The 14,440-nt window shown below is 45.5% G+C and overlaps 1 protein-coding gene across 1 annotated transcript; it reads right to left on the reverse strand.

Moving 5' to 3' along the window:
• Positions 1 to 1,046: 1,046 nt before the first annotated feature.
• On the reverse strand, positions 1,047 to 1,854 carry LOC124663462 (MYB-like transcription factor EOBII). Its single transcript, XM_047201160.1, has 2 exons — positions 1,707 to 1,854; positions 1,047 to 1,618 (listed from the first exon to the last, which is right to left on the reverse strand). The coding sequence occupies exons 1-2, from the start codon at positions 1,843 to 1,845 to the stop codon at positions 1,047 to 1,049; spliced, it is 711 nt and encodes a 236-aa protein (XP_047057116.1). The 5' UTR covers positions 1,846 to 1,854.
• Positions 1,855 to 14,440: the final 12,586 nt, after the last annotated feature.

The following is a 14,440-nucleotide window of genomic DNA, read 5'->3' on the forward strand; positions in this document are numbered from 1 at the left end:
GGTTCCGTCCCCTAGTCGCCTGGAGGGGGCGGCCCGAGGGAGCCTAGGTTACCCGAGAAATCATTTTTTTTCAGGATGTTCAGTTCGGGAACTGCTTTACTGGTTGTTTTGCTCCTGTTCCTAAAACCCCTAGTTCTTTCTTTGACTCGAGAACTAGGCGGCGCCTTTCTTTCTTTGCACCTAGATGTTTTTTTTTGTTGCTCTTTCTGTTATGCTTCACAATGGAAAATCGTATTCTTTGTTCACATATATTTTACACTATTTGATCTGACGTGCTTTGGCTAATTGATCGAGAAAGTCAGATTGTTTCTCAAAGGAAAATTCCAGCAACGGGAAATGTAGCTTCTCGAGCGTCCTTTTTGAGAAAAAGAAAAGTACTTAGTAAGCATATACGAAGTAGGAAGGCTCTTTATACAATTGCCTCTAGCTTTGGCAGTTCGATATTTTTTTCTCGATAAAGGCTTCGACAGTTCGATGCAAGCAGGAAGTCATGTGCTGTCCATTTTAGTTAGCATGAAACGAGAAAATGGACACAAGGTTTGCAACGAGGGGGTCGCCAAACTTCCGGTTTTAGAGCACGTTACAGACCGTTGATTGAGCTTGTCCGAAATTAAGAGTGCACATGCATTTGCTAACCACGTAGGTCCAGCTGTGTTTACTCACCGGAGCAAGTGAGCAACCATGAGTCACGAGCTAATGATTCGACAATACAGACATAGCCACATAGGACCAGTTATATACATCACTACTTCTTGCACATTCCATAGCTCATATAGTTAAATTTCCGTTTGCAGTAGTGTTGGTACACTGTTGTATACCAGTAGAGATAGCAGCATATTGTATGCTTGAAAAGAAAAGGAGTTACAGGTGCTACACTCCTTTTACATGAAGTTCCATGTTGTAGATTAGCTGCTTAATTAGGAAGTGCCTGAAGGCCAGAAAATGGAGGGCTTCACCTCGCCAGAAAAACGAATTACCAAAACCAAGTTTGAAAATACTAGCAAGTATCCAAGTACAGAACAACAGCTCGCGTTCTGTATATCTAGCTAGTTGCAGCCGTGCGACGGGTTTATAGTGCTTCCACTACCGGAGATTGCTTCGTACGCCGGGTCTATAGTGCTTCCACTACCGGAGATTGCTTCGTACACCGGGCCTGAAGGCGGGAGATCCTCCCAGAAGTTGCCCTGGACGCTCCAGAAGTTATCGCTGAACTCCGACAAGAACCGCGTCGTTGCGGCGGCCACGTCGTGGTGGTCGGCGGCGGGCCAGCCCAGGTCGGGGTAAGGGAAGCTCGTCTGCGTGTACTCGTCTCCCACTGTGGAGCTGGCCTGGCTCGTCGTCGACGCCGACACAGACGACGTCGTCACCTCGCTCACCGCCATGGAGGCCGGGCAGCAGCTGGGTGCTTTCTTGTGTATCCTGGTCCTCCAGTAGTTCTTGACCTCGTTGTCTGTCCGGCCGGGGAGGTGCTTGGCGATCTCGGCCCACTTGTTCCCCAGCCTCGCGTGGAGCTCCCGGATGACCATCTCCTCCTCCGGCGAGATGCTGCCGCGCCGCAGCCCCGGCCTCAGGTAGTTGAGCCACCGCAGCCTGCAGCTCTTCCCGTTCCGGTTCAGACCTGATCGGATCGACGCATCACACGGAGATAACCGTCAGCAATGCAGTACAAACGGTTGCAAACAATTGGTCAGGATCGAGAGCCTTACCAGCAGAGCGCGCGAGGTTGTCCCAAGAGCCTTCCCCGTGCTTGGAGATGTAGCCGACGAGGATCAGGTCCTCCTCCAGCGTCCACGGGCCCTTGCGCACCGCCGGCTCGCCGGCGCGGCCACACATCATCCTCGCCATCCTAGCTACTCAGATTTTTCTTTCAGAACTGAAGAAGAGTCCAGTGTTGTGCTCGGAGAAGCAGAGCAGAGACGAGTCGTACCGACGGCGACGGATAGCAGCGCTTGTTTGAATTTTGATTGATCGGAGGCGCCGGTGTTTATATAGGCTCGCCGAGGGGCGGGACTGGCAACTGTAACCGGCACGTGTGTATACGAGATCCATGTGCCACTATTTTGCTGTTGGCTTGGCACTCGCAACCTTGCCTAGTTTGGAGCAAGGTAGGCCTGCTTTATGTCGAGGCGCTTCCGTTTCGGGAGGGCAAGCGCATGTTCAACAAGTGCAAGTGCAGACCTTGCCTTGTTTGGAGGAAGGTAAGCCTGCTTTTTCTTCAATCCATGGTGTTGTTAGCTGAAGAAAAAGACTTGGAATCGTGATTGGTCTCGTAAACAACCCTTCTCATGGGATGAGCCACGAAAAAGGTGAGTCCGTTCCTGCGTTTTTCTCCTCCCCTGTCACGCACTCGCCGGTGACGATGAAGAAGACGTAGTACAGCTGTAATCCGGCCATGTCCACCAAACCAGAGGACGGATCTTATCATCGGAGTGAACGTACCTACGAGCGCCCTCGCTTTCAGTTTGGCGACGGATCGATCGACAGACGAGCCGAGTGGTTTCCATCATGCACGTGCAGGCGGTGGACAGCTCGCTCTCGCGTCGTCTGCTCGCCACTTGCTCTTCCCCAAAATGGAAGTGATTCCCATCGGCATCGAGCCCGGAACTGGTTAGGCGACATGCCGGATTTGCAGAAGGATATTCACAGTCTCGGCTGCAGGCACGTTTTCCTGGTGCGAAACGAAGATGCTCATCGCTCTCGGGAAAGAGATGCCACGGTTGAGCTGAACGAGGGAGAGAGAGAAATGCACAAGTCCTGGGACATCCCGTGCATTTGTGCACCCTTCATTTCTCAACTCTTAGAGCAGGTCTAACAGACCCGTAAAAGGGGCAAATCCGTATAATAACCGCCGATTTGAGGGTTTCGTGTCTACCCGGTCGTCTAGCACGCCCCGTAAAAACGGCCCTCGCATCGATTTTTGCTGTGTTCGACTACGGGGCGGGTCGTCGCCCCCTACTTGTGCGGGGTGGGAGCGGGGATAGTGGGTGAAACCAGCATCGCCCACTCCACTGCGCGCAAAGCATTTCGCTGAAGCCAACCGCCGCCGCCACCGACCGATCTCCTCCCCCGCGCCCTTCCCGGCCGGATCCCGCTGCCATGGACCGTCCGCAAGAGCCGCTGCGCCGCCGGCGATGCATCTCCTCCGCCCGCGGTGGTCGATGTCGCCGTCGGAGCTGCGCCGAACGCCGGGGTGGTGTCGGCCATGATCTCCGCCACCATCTCGTCGAAGAGGAAGAGGATCCCGAAGGTATTCTTCGAAGCACCTGCGGTGGCGGCCGCAGCAGCGCCGGCCGCAGCTTCGCCGGCCGAAGCCCCGCCGGCTGCCAAGAAGGGGGCCAGGCTGAAGACCAAGGCGGCCGGGCCGAGGGGCGTCGCGCCAGCCAAGGTGCGGACAAAGGCCATCAACCGCATCGGCCTCGCGCCTCCACCGCCCTCCAAGGCCACGCCCTCTCCTCCCTCCGTTCCGTCCGATGCGCCGCCTGCGCCGCCGCCATCCACCATTGACGTAGACAAGGTGTTCGATGTTGAGTCCATAACATCCTACATGGACATGCTCAACGATTCCGCGGTGAATTTGGACGCCGGTATGCATGCATTCGATGCCGAGTGCAACGTCGAAGAGATTGATGAGGAGGAGGAGGATGAGGGTGACGAGGAGGAGGTGGTTGAGGTTGACCCGGCTGCCGCCGGTTCTTCGTCGACGCCGAAGCCACGCACGGCGAACTACAGCGAGATCGAAGACACCATCTTGGTCCGTGCTTGGAGCAAGGTGGGGATGGATGCGTGCACCGGAGTGGACCAAGGCGGCAAGCGCTATTGGCGGCGCATTGAGGATCTGTACCACCAGGCTGAAGCCTCGCACGAAGAGCATGGCGGACAGATCCTACCGCTCCCTTGAAGGCCGATGGAACATCATCAAGCCGGCTTGTTCTCGTTGGAGTGCTGCCATGGATCAAGTGGCCGACAACCCTCCTAGTGGATGCGTGCCGGAGGACTATGTAAGTTTTCCTTGTGTTGATGATGTGAAACTCACAAGCTATCACCTCATACTATTGTTGTGCAGCCCAAGTATGCTAAACAAAGGTACAAGGACATGGCCGGCTCTAAGAACAAGGACTTTCAATTTCAACATTTCTTTGCCATCCTTCAACATCTTCCTAAGTGGAAGTTGAGGGACAACGAGCCAAAGTGCAAGAAGGAGGCACTTCTCACCATGGATGATGAAGCGGAGGACATGAGTGGGAGAAACACCGGCAAGCCCGAGGGCAACAAGAAGTCCAAGGAGAGGGTCAAGGTAGAACTTGAAGCAGCTAGCTTCCGGGAGAAGTTGGATCAACTCATGAAGTCCAAGGAGGCATTGACGATGAAGACGTTGGAGACCAAGATCCTCATCACCGACAAGAAGAGTGTGGTGAAGCTTGCCAAGGTGCAAGCAAGGAAGGAGCTTGACATGAAGATGATCGCAGCCAAAGAAGCCAAGGCCATGAAGGAGCTCTTGGCCGAGGAGAGGGAAATCATGATGATGCGCACCGACGGCATGGACGAGGATCAGCTGACGTGGTGGAAGGAGACCAAGGCCGACATCATTGCGAGGAAGAAGGCTGCGCGTGAAGCTCGTGATCAAGGTGAGTCTCCGGCGAGCGGTGGCGCCGGTGGCGATGGATCCGTTGATGGTTGATCACATTTGGGAATTCCCTGGCTTGAACATTGCCTATGATCGCGTTGTGATGTTAAAACTATGAATTATGCATCACATATTTTGGATGTGCTATGTTTGATGTGAAATTGTTGTGCAAATTGTTGTCTAAAACCCTATTTTGAGGGGCCGGAAACTCGGACGAGCTAGCAGAACCCGTATCCCCACCCCGTAAAACAGAATATTCTGTTTTACGGGGTGGGGATACGGGGTCTGCTAGCTCATCCGAGTTTTCGGCCGGCGAAAACCCGATACAGGTCTGCCCGGGCGTTCGGTCTATTCGGTTTGCTCGGTCCGGTCTTTTCGGTCTTCTAGAATTTCGGTCATCCAAAAATGCTACCCGTATTACCTTCGGTCTTTCCGGTCTTTTTGTATTCGGTCTTCGGTCTTTTCGGTTCGGTCTTCGGTCATGACCATATAGACCAAAAAGAGAAAATGGCAGCACAACGCAATGATCATTTCAGGCGTCTGCACCACAAAAATAACAGCAGAAGTATATAAAAAATTGGTTCAGTTCATCCTCATGTACATATTGGTTCAGGTCATCTTCGGATTCTTGTCATCTAAAAAGAAGCAGCAAAGAAACATCTAATTCACTCTCCATTTATCTGTGCGGACAGGCTTAATCTCAATAGGAAATACACATCCCTGGAATACAAAGTGACCAGCAAAATTAAACTGAAATAATACTCCTCGTCAACACGGGACATTCGTTTCAGCAATCTGCTCACTACTAGATGACAATGAATATCTCAATATGAAGATCTACAATTCATACACATGCCTAATACTTACGGTACATGGTAGATAAAATCGATTGAGTCACGCAGGAGATAAATAAATCGAGTATAGCAGCAGCTCAACCTTATTCGATCCATCAGCCAAATCAAAGGGCAACTTGTATTTGTATGGGGAAACACGCGGGGCGACTAGCGTCTGGGGACGTGGTGGTGCAGCGGCGGCGCTGTGTCTTGTGGCCTTGTGGGGCTGCCGGCGCCCGAGGTAGGAGATGCAGCGAGGACTGCGGGGTCGATCTTGAGCGCGGGGATGGCAACCAGGTGGCGTCGCGGCGGGGTAAACACTGACGGCCAGGCGGTGTGCGCTGCCGGCGAGCAGGGCTGGAGATGTGGCGGCGGCTGACGCTAGGGCATGACATCTCTCCTCTGGTTGTCGGGCAGGTGAAGGAGAAACGAAGTGTGAAGAGGCTAACTGGGCCTCCATGGGCTGCGCGCGGGACTGACTCTATGCGCTGGGGAAGAAAACGTCGGTCGTTTCGGTCGCATCGGTCTTCTTCTCGCGATGACCGAACAGCCCGACCAAATTTCGGTTAGCTACCTCTCAAGACCGATCACTAACCGAAGACCGGATTGTCAGGCTATTTCGGGTTCGGTCCCGGTTTTTTCGGGTTCGGGCTTCGGTTTCGGTTTTTTATGCCCGGCCAGAGATACAGGGTCCTCTACTCGCGTTATACGGGACGAAAAAATACGGAACCTGTTAGACTTGCTCTTACTTTCGTATTATAATTTTTAGGGAATCTTTTGCATGCACGTAGCACATTGCCTACCCCACCAGTAGCACTCTCTCATCTATTAGTAGTTAGTACACACATTTTAGTTTCAATCTTAGGTTTTAAAGGGCTATATGTGGTGGAATAAATATCAAAATAAAAATTTGCTTGAACATATGTTTTTTTATTTCCGATGATATCTCTTAAACAAGTCAAAAATTAACTAAATTCAGTACATTAATTTCAAAACACGATGAAACGCCATGGTTTACAACGAAACATAATGAAACACATTCGGTATTTTTATCTTGTTTTTCATCATTATATTATATAGTTTGAACTCTAACAAAATTACAAATTATTTTTGTACCTACAATGACCAAATTTTAAAACGGAATGAAACAATTTTTTTTAAAAAACACCATGTATTATTAAGTTTTTTGAAATATCATTAGGTTTGAAAAGTAGATTTTCAAATAATATCAAAACATATTCAATATTAATCTTGTTTCGAAGATCTCTTCATTAGAAATCCAAATATTAAAACAGTTTTAAAATTGAACTTTTGCTTTAAAAGCTATGAATATTGAATATTTAAAACTAATTCATATGAAGTGTGGAAGGAGGGAGAAGAATCTGACAAAAGGTGAAGGAGAGAGAGCGTGTGTCCGTGCACGGGGCCTCCCGTGCAAGGAACTAATGCCACTCTCGAGGGAGAGAGGCGTTTCTCTATTCTTCTCTTCTTGAGACTCAAGAAAATGGCTATGGTTTAACCTTCAATTCGAAAAGGAAAGAATCCATTTCAAAGCAACTCGTAAATGTTGGCCGAATCAAACCTTAACCACAAAATTAGGGGCTGTTTGGTTGAGAGGGTATCCTCTAGTGGTTAGTGGTAGCCACTAAAAAAGTGGTTGCCCTCTGTTTGGTTTGGAGGATGTGAGAGGTTGAGGATAACCAGATTCCTGAAATGTACCTCTAAAATGGTGGTTGAGCCCATCCGCTGAAATCTGCCGGATATGGCCAACCACTTATGGCTCACCCACTCGCGAAAGACAAAAACAACTTACACTATCCCTTTCCCCTGCGTCTCCTCAATCTCACAAAATATAGCCAGATTATATCATGGCATAAAGTGGCATTGCATCCCCAAACGAGCTTCTTTCATGTCTACACGGTAATATCACCATCTACATCTATCTACACTACTTAAAAAGGGCAAAACCTATACACCGACCAGGTCGGTGGCTACCGGCCACCGCACACCCCCTGGTCGGGTATGGGCCAGGCCCATTTGGGTCTATTTAGTGTGTGTAGTTCGTTTTTGCTTTTTCTTTTTTTCTTTTCTGGTTTCTTTTTCTGTTTTCTGTTTTTTTTTTCTTTTTTCTGTTTTCGGTTTTGTTTATATTTTTTTAGATTCGAAAATTTTAATTTTTAAAAATTGTTCAAATTGTAAAAAAATTAAATTAAAAAATGTTCAAATTTGAAAACCGTTCAAATCTAAAAACCGTTCAAATTTGAAAACCGTTCAAATTTAAAAATCGTTCAAATATGAATTTGTTCAAATTCAAAAATTGTTTAAAATGTTCAAATTTAAAATTTGTTCAAATTTAAAAATGTTCAAATGTAAAAGTTGTTCAAATTTAAAATTTGTTCGCATCGAAAATTGTTTAAAGTAGAAAATTGTTCAAATTAAAAAATGTTCAAATTAGAAAATAGTTTAAACTTAAAATTGTTCAGATTAGAAAATTGTTGAAACTTAAAAATTTTCAAATTTAAAATTTGTTCCAATTTGAAAATTGTTCAAAAGTTTTTTTAAAAAAAGCGAAAATCTTTTAAAAATTGTTCAAAGCAGAGATGCTCAATTTTAATTTTTAAAGTATTCAGATTTTGATAATTTTTATTTTTCAAAAATATTCAAATAGTAAAAATTTAACAAACAGAAAAGAAACGAAAAAAAGAAAATCCTACCTGTTTCTGTTGGGCCGGGCCCAGTAAGCCACGCCGGGGGCGTACGTTCATCCCAACAACGATCAAACTAAATGGGCCGAGCCCATATACGCCCAGGGGGTGTGCGGTGCGTTCCCCGCACCGATCAGCTCGGCATATAGGAGCTCCCCTTAAAAAGAAGGAACATGTTCCTTATTCTGCCCACGTACCAATACGTCAAGATTTCGTCGTCCCTGTGGTACTCCCGCACGCGCCCATATGGGCCAGGCCCAACTAAAACGCAAGCCTCGTCTCGTTCTCGTTCGTCCCTGCCTCGCGACTCGCGTCCCTGAGTCCCGAGCAAGTCTCCTCGATTCGCTTTCTTCCTCGTAGCAGCAGCCTAGGGTTTCGGCGCCACCACGGCCGGCATGGTGTCCCCCGGGGCCCCGGTGCCCCTGCATCGTCTGATGTCCTAACACGTCAAAGAAGTGGCGAAGGGGCAAATCTCGAAGCCTCCTCCCTCGCATCAATGGCTGGATCGTGCTCAGGTCGGTCGCGAAGTAGAGAGGAAGAAGAGCCATCGTTGTTGGAGGTGGGAGGACGGGGTGGTGCCGCCGGGGAGAGGACCCAGAGCGGGTGCCGCCGGCTTGTTGTTCTTAGCCCCCCGTCCAGCAGATCCCCGCCCGCGCCCGTGCTGGGGAGAGAGAGGGGCGGACAGACTGAAGGTGAGGAAGGCTCTCCAGGCCAAGGGAGAGCCGGTGCCTAGATGAGCACGAGCACTTCCTCGACACCCTCCTCAGGTCAGTGCAACGACATGCCACTGGGACGTGCCCTGTTCTTTTTTCTCTGCTCTGAACAAATATGAATCCAACTAATATGGTTCGGCCGTGCCTGGAAGATGATCGAGGAGCACGTCAGATCTGGATTTGATCATATCTTGGTATTCCTTTTTATTGTCTTTTTGTTTGGGACGAACGAAGGTGAAAATAAATTCAGACTTCCGAACCAGCATGTCATTATGCAAGGAATCCTAGGAGCCAGGGTATATATTGGGCATCTTCACACATGAGTTGTGGAAGACATATGGTGTATTTGCTAGCAAGCCTCATGCCACTAATTTGAGTCAGAGCTTTGGGATTTTCAATTCTCATGAACGGGTATCTAGCTATTAAAACTCATGAAAGAGAAGTTATATGGTAAAGTTTGTGATGTATTTGGTAGAGTCAATACTTCATTAGCTTGCAAGGATGGAAGTTTGGCTGCATCTGTTGAGAATGGTTATTCCTGTAAAAAGCAATGGTCCAGTGATTGATGTTGAGAATGGATAGTTGTATTTGACCTCAACTCTTGGGTTCAACCGGAAGTGATGGAACTTGGCATACATCAGTCACAATCCAGAAGTAGTACATATGGTTGGTTCACAAACTTCTGGCAGTAACGTGAATCGTTCTTTCAATCATCTATTTTCATTAATCTGGTGACTTCCATCCTTCTTCGCTGCTTGGGAGAAAGACAAAGACCAACAGAGGAACCGTTGCTCCAGACCTGACTATCTGTTAGCAGAGTAGTATCTCTATCCGGTCCATTATTGTCAAAATTCAGGGATAGCTGGTGCATTTGCATATGCAGACAATCTTCTTGCCGCTGCACCTGTAGGCCTATGGGGGCTGCTTCTTTTGTTTCAGGTTAGTCTGACTATGCTCTGCTTTTAGACTTTCTGTTTGAATTAAAACAATTTTCTTTGCTTTGTCAAGACTGTCAATATTTAGAGTCTTTGTTCTGTGCACACTACCTTCTAACTACTGCTGCCAACATTATAAATTATATATAACATGCATTTTCTGCATGGAGCAACAATGGGAATAGTTAACTCATGAGTGGTACTGTTATAAGAAAAAACCACAAGCGTCGGAACTCAAAAGTAGTGCAAGGATTGCACATTGACAGATTTCAGGTACACAGAAATTTAAAGGTCTCCCATCAGAAAATTTCACTACACCGCAATCTTTCCAAAGCTTTGTGTGAACAAAAAAACGAAAGTATTTGCTGGATGGATAAAGAGTTATCAAGCAATCGGAATTATTTAAAGAATGGGTACTAATAGAGCATATTTAATGTAAAATCTGAAAAGGATTTCGAATGCTATGCCTTTAAATGAGAACTCTGCAATAACTAAGTTAATTCAGCATGTAGACTCGGAATGTATGTGGCAGACCGTCACATCTCCTTAACCTACTATAGATTTTTAAAAAAGTTGTTTATCAAATAAATATGATGATCACATGGCGGATACTCAATTGGCTGAATAAATAGCGGTACTGGTAATCCAAATTCAGTATCGATCAACAAGCATCGTTAAAATGGTTTGACAAATGCTTGGATCGTAATGGTAAACTGCCAATCGTAATGTTGCCGCTGCTACGTAACCATGCTCAGAAATACTTTCTCAAGGTCGAAAAGCTCGGCCTTGCCGTCAGGCTGCTTCCACAATACCTAAGTCGCACACACCCGTAGAAACTCTGTCTGCCTGTCCACTTACTGCATCCAATGGCTGGAACGGTCTGGGAGTCCTTCCTGCATCCAATGGCAAGCAACTCTGTCACTACCTGTCCACTTACTTAGTGTTCTTAAGTTCTGAACAATGTGCAACTTCATTTTTTCTTACTGTTTTTTTTGTTAGTTATCAAACATTGCACCCTGTTATGAATTTGGGCACACAGATGTTGTATTGGTCTGACACTTCTTCAACATGGGTGAAACATGGGGGGCATGAACAGACTGAACAAGCTTGTGCAACACATGCATGTAACTGTTTCGGTCATTTGATTTTCCAGTTTTGAACGCACGGAGCCGTTACCAGAGCACCATGATCATTAGCTACAAATTTACTTAGGTGGTAGCTCGTTCATGGTGAAACTGAGACTCATTGACACAAGCATGTTAATATGTTGAGTTTGCATGATAATTTGCATTGACAAGAAGCTGACTACACAAATCTATGTTAATAATTGAATGGTTTTCTTATACCTTAGTCAGCTCTCATTCCGTAAGCTCTTGATCTTCAGGTGCTTTGTTCTTTTGCAAAGAGATGAGAAGGAGAGCCTAGAAGTAACACTATTGTTGTGTATACATTCTCCATCGTTGGCCGTGTAATGTATTGCTTACGTGAATGTGTTTATAATATAAAGATAGGACGTCCAAGTTATCGGACAGAAATTTTGCCAGCCCATCAAGATTTAGACTAGCTGCTTCTTGCATTCTACTAGACCACGATTTCTTCAATTCTTTTTGCGGGAAAAAAGAAGAAAGATCACGATTTATTTCAAATGAAGATATTTTGGTTCAAGACAAAGGACTTCCAAGACACGATTTTGGTTTCACTTGATGCAGCGGTTTGCACCGATTTGCTTGCTCCTCTAGAGTATTCTGTTTTACTACGTGTTCCTGCTTTACCTCTCGAGGCAGGAAATCACTTCCTTTTAATCATGGCTAAAATTGAAGGTTATCCCCTTGGAGTATTATGTTTTGGTTTATCATATACAGCCATCGATTAATTTTGGTTAGCCATGTATAAAATGGAAGGATTTCTTCATTAGAGTATTCTATTTTTGTTCATTGTGTGCAAAAATATGAAGATGTATCTATGCCAGAATTTTTGCTCAACTATTTATTTAGTTATTTATTTCCAGGGTGCAGTACTTAGCACTTTTGCACGATTTCCAATTGATGGTGCACTGTACTCTTTAGTGCTTTTGTTCCGCAGCAGTGGAGTTAGATTATGTGATGAATGAAAATGCAAGGCAATATTTCTTGTTTGAGGATTAAGAAGACAATGATCAATACCTACTTCAGTCTGGATCATGAACATGATGAATGTGGGTGATCTCTGAGCTTGGTTTCATACTTCCATTTTCATGTGATATTCAAGGATTAAGATTTGTAGAGGACGTATTAAATTCAAGCTCTTTTGCTTATTGCGACAGCCCATTATAGACGAATCGTTAGGGGTCTTGTGCGCATTACGGCAAGTAACTTCCATTGATGACATTAGAAGGTCTTCTGCTATTTTACATTTCTCTCCTTGTAAGTTCAGTTTTGCCACTGATCAATAATGGAACTCAAGAGTTGAGTGTCTAGCAGAGGGAGAATGATTGGAGGGACCAGCGAATGTTGATATTGTCATACGTTACTTGGAATTTAGATATTACATACTTCTTATTTACGAACTGAATGTTGATATTGTATGTTCAGTTCATCATTGCGCGGCCCATGATTTTCTTATGTATATGATTCTCTGAACAAACGGGGGCGGTTAGTAATGCCAAGAGATTAGGAATAAAGATAACCCTTTTGAAGCTCAGATAATTTCTATCCTTACAGTGATATTTATGGCTCTCTGTTTGTCAAGTTCTGTGGTTGATTCTTGCATGTTATTTTCTATACATTATCTTCTCTGTGTCCGTTCCAAAAGGTGTTATTACTGAATAAATACAGAATAGTAGTTCTTTTTTTACTTGACCTTCTGATCTTTATCTCATGTTAATCACCTGCTATTGTACTAAACTTCAATTTTTTAGTAAACTGAACCTAATAAGTACAATGCCTTCAGTATTATTTTCTTCACGATATTTCTAACCAGGTGAAAATGAATATCTGAAACTCTCGTGGCACAACTCTATGGATTTCGGGCACCATCAGGATATGGATCTCGGGTACCATCAGGATATGAATTTTCCTGCGCAGATGCCATTCACTTCAGGGTGCAGCCCAGCCACCCCAACACGTGGGAAGAGAAGTAAGCCACTGAATCATGTTAAGGCTATATGAACTCAAGCTCCTTTACTTTGCACATGCTGCACTGCTAGCTTGTATTTCCTTGAGCAACTGTTAGCTCTACATACCAGACGGTTGAGAGGACAAATTGGAGAGAGGCGACCAATGCGCTTCAGTCTGGAGTGCTGCCTGCTGGACATGGAGGGGAGGTGTCCGACAGTCAAGCTCCACCTTGCAGGTCGTAGCATCTACTCCTGCTCGAGGTCGCGCTGGCGCGGCGCTGGCTGGTGGTGGACATAGAACTCGGGAGGAGGGGTGCTGGCCTGAGGAACGACAGGCCCGGGTGGGGCGCCGCGATATACGTACGTTTGCAATCAGCTGGCCGAATGCCAGAAAGCGGAGGACACAACGGCAGTGGACAAGAGAGGGGATTATGAGCTACCTACTGTTTTCGATAGAGTGTGACTATTCTACTCAGTAAAAAAATATAAATGTACATAATATAAATATCTTTAATTCATTTCTTCATTGCTCATTTTCCTTTTCAGTGTATAATATTGAAGTAATGCATATATTATGGATAAATATTACTTTAAAATATATTTTAGTTTTGCGGAACACAAGTTGACAAAAGATGACGATTAAAAAGTGATCAAAGCACATAGCCCTTGACGTCATTATGTCGAGACTTCCTATATAGCTGTTGTTGAAGGATCAAAATATAGCATCTAGAAAGTCTGTGGCACCACACTCAAATTCAGTTTTTTTTCGAAAATGGGCATTTTATTACTTGCGCAATATACCCGGCCTCTGCATAACTAAGATGCACACAGCCGCACACTCAAATTCAGTTAGGAACATCAATCGAGTTTTCGCCAAAATTTGAGTAGTAAAAGGGTTTTCAAAGAAACCCTAATTCTTAAACTCTCAAACCATCCCTATTTAAATAAGTGACCTTTGTTCCATGACACCAAGAGTAGACCAGACAAGGATGTTGCAAACCATCATAATAAGTACATAGAAATACAAAGTGCAAACAAAGCATGCAACAAGTTTAAATTGCATAGGGTCCGCGACAACCATCTGGACAAGTCTACGTCATTATAAGCATGCAGCTCACAGTCTTCCAAGATCATCTTCTTAAGATTAATCATATTCATCATGAATAGTAGAAAATGTGACCATCTTCATCCAGGATAGCATAGAGGAGAAGTGTCATCACGGGTCATATTCACCGCGGCATTTAAGTCCTTATTTTTCCCGATGCAACGCACGGGCATTTTTACTAGTCTAAATAAAAAAAGGTCTCTACAACTACTCATCCACTTCTCATCCTTCCAACCAAACAAAAAATGGCTACGATTAGCCACCTCTCATCCTAGATAACCAAAAAAAGAAAAATGGATGTCCCTAACCAGGTGGTTGGGATACCCTCATCCCCTGAACATATCCCCTCAACCAAACAGCCCTTAGTGTCATTTGCATCCTGATCTATCTAACTCCGATCTAAATCAAATCTTAGACCTGTTCGCTGAACC

Source organism: Lolium rigidum, chromosome 6, assembly GCF_022539505.1.
Source record: "Lolium rigidum isolate FL_2022 chromosome 6, APGP_CSIRO_Lrig_0.1, whole genome shotgun sequence".
Classification (NCBI taxonomy): Eukaryota; Viridiplantae; Streptophyta; class Magnoliopsida; order Poales; family Poaceae; genus Lolium; species Lolium rigidum.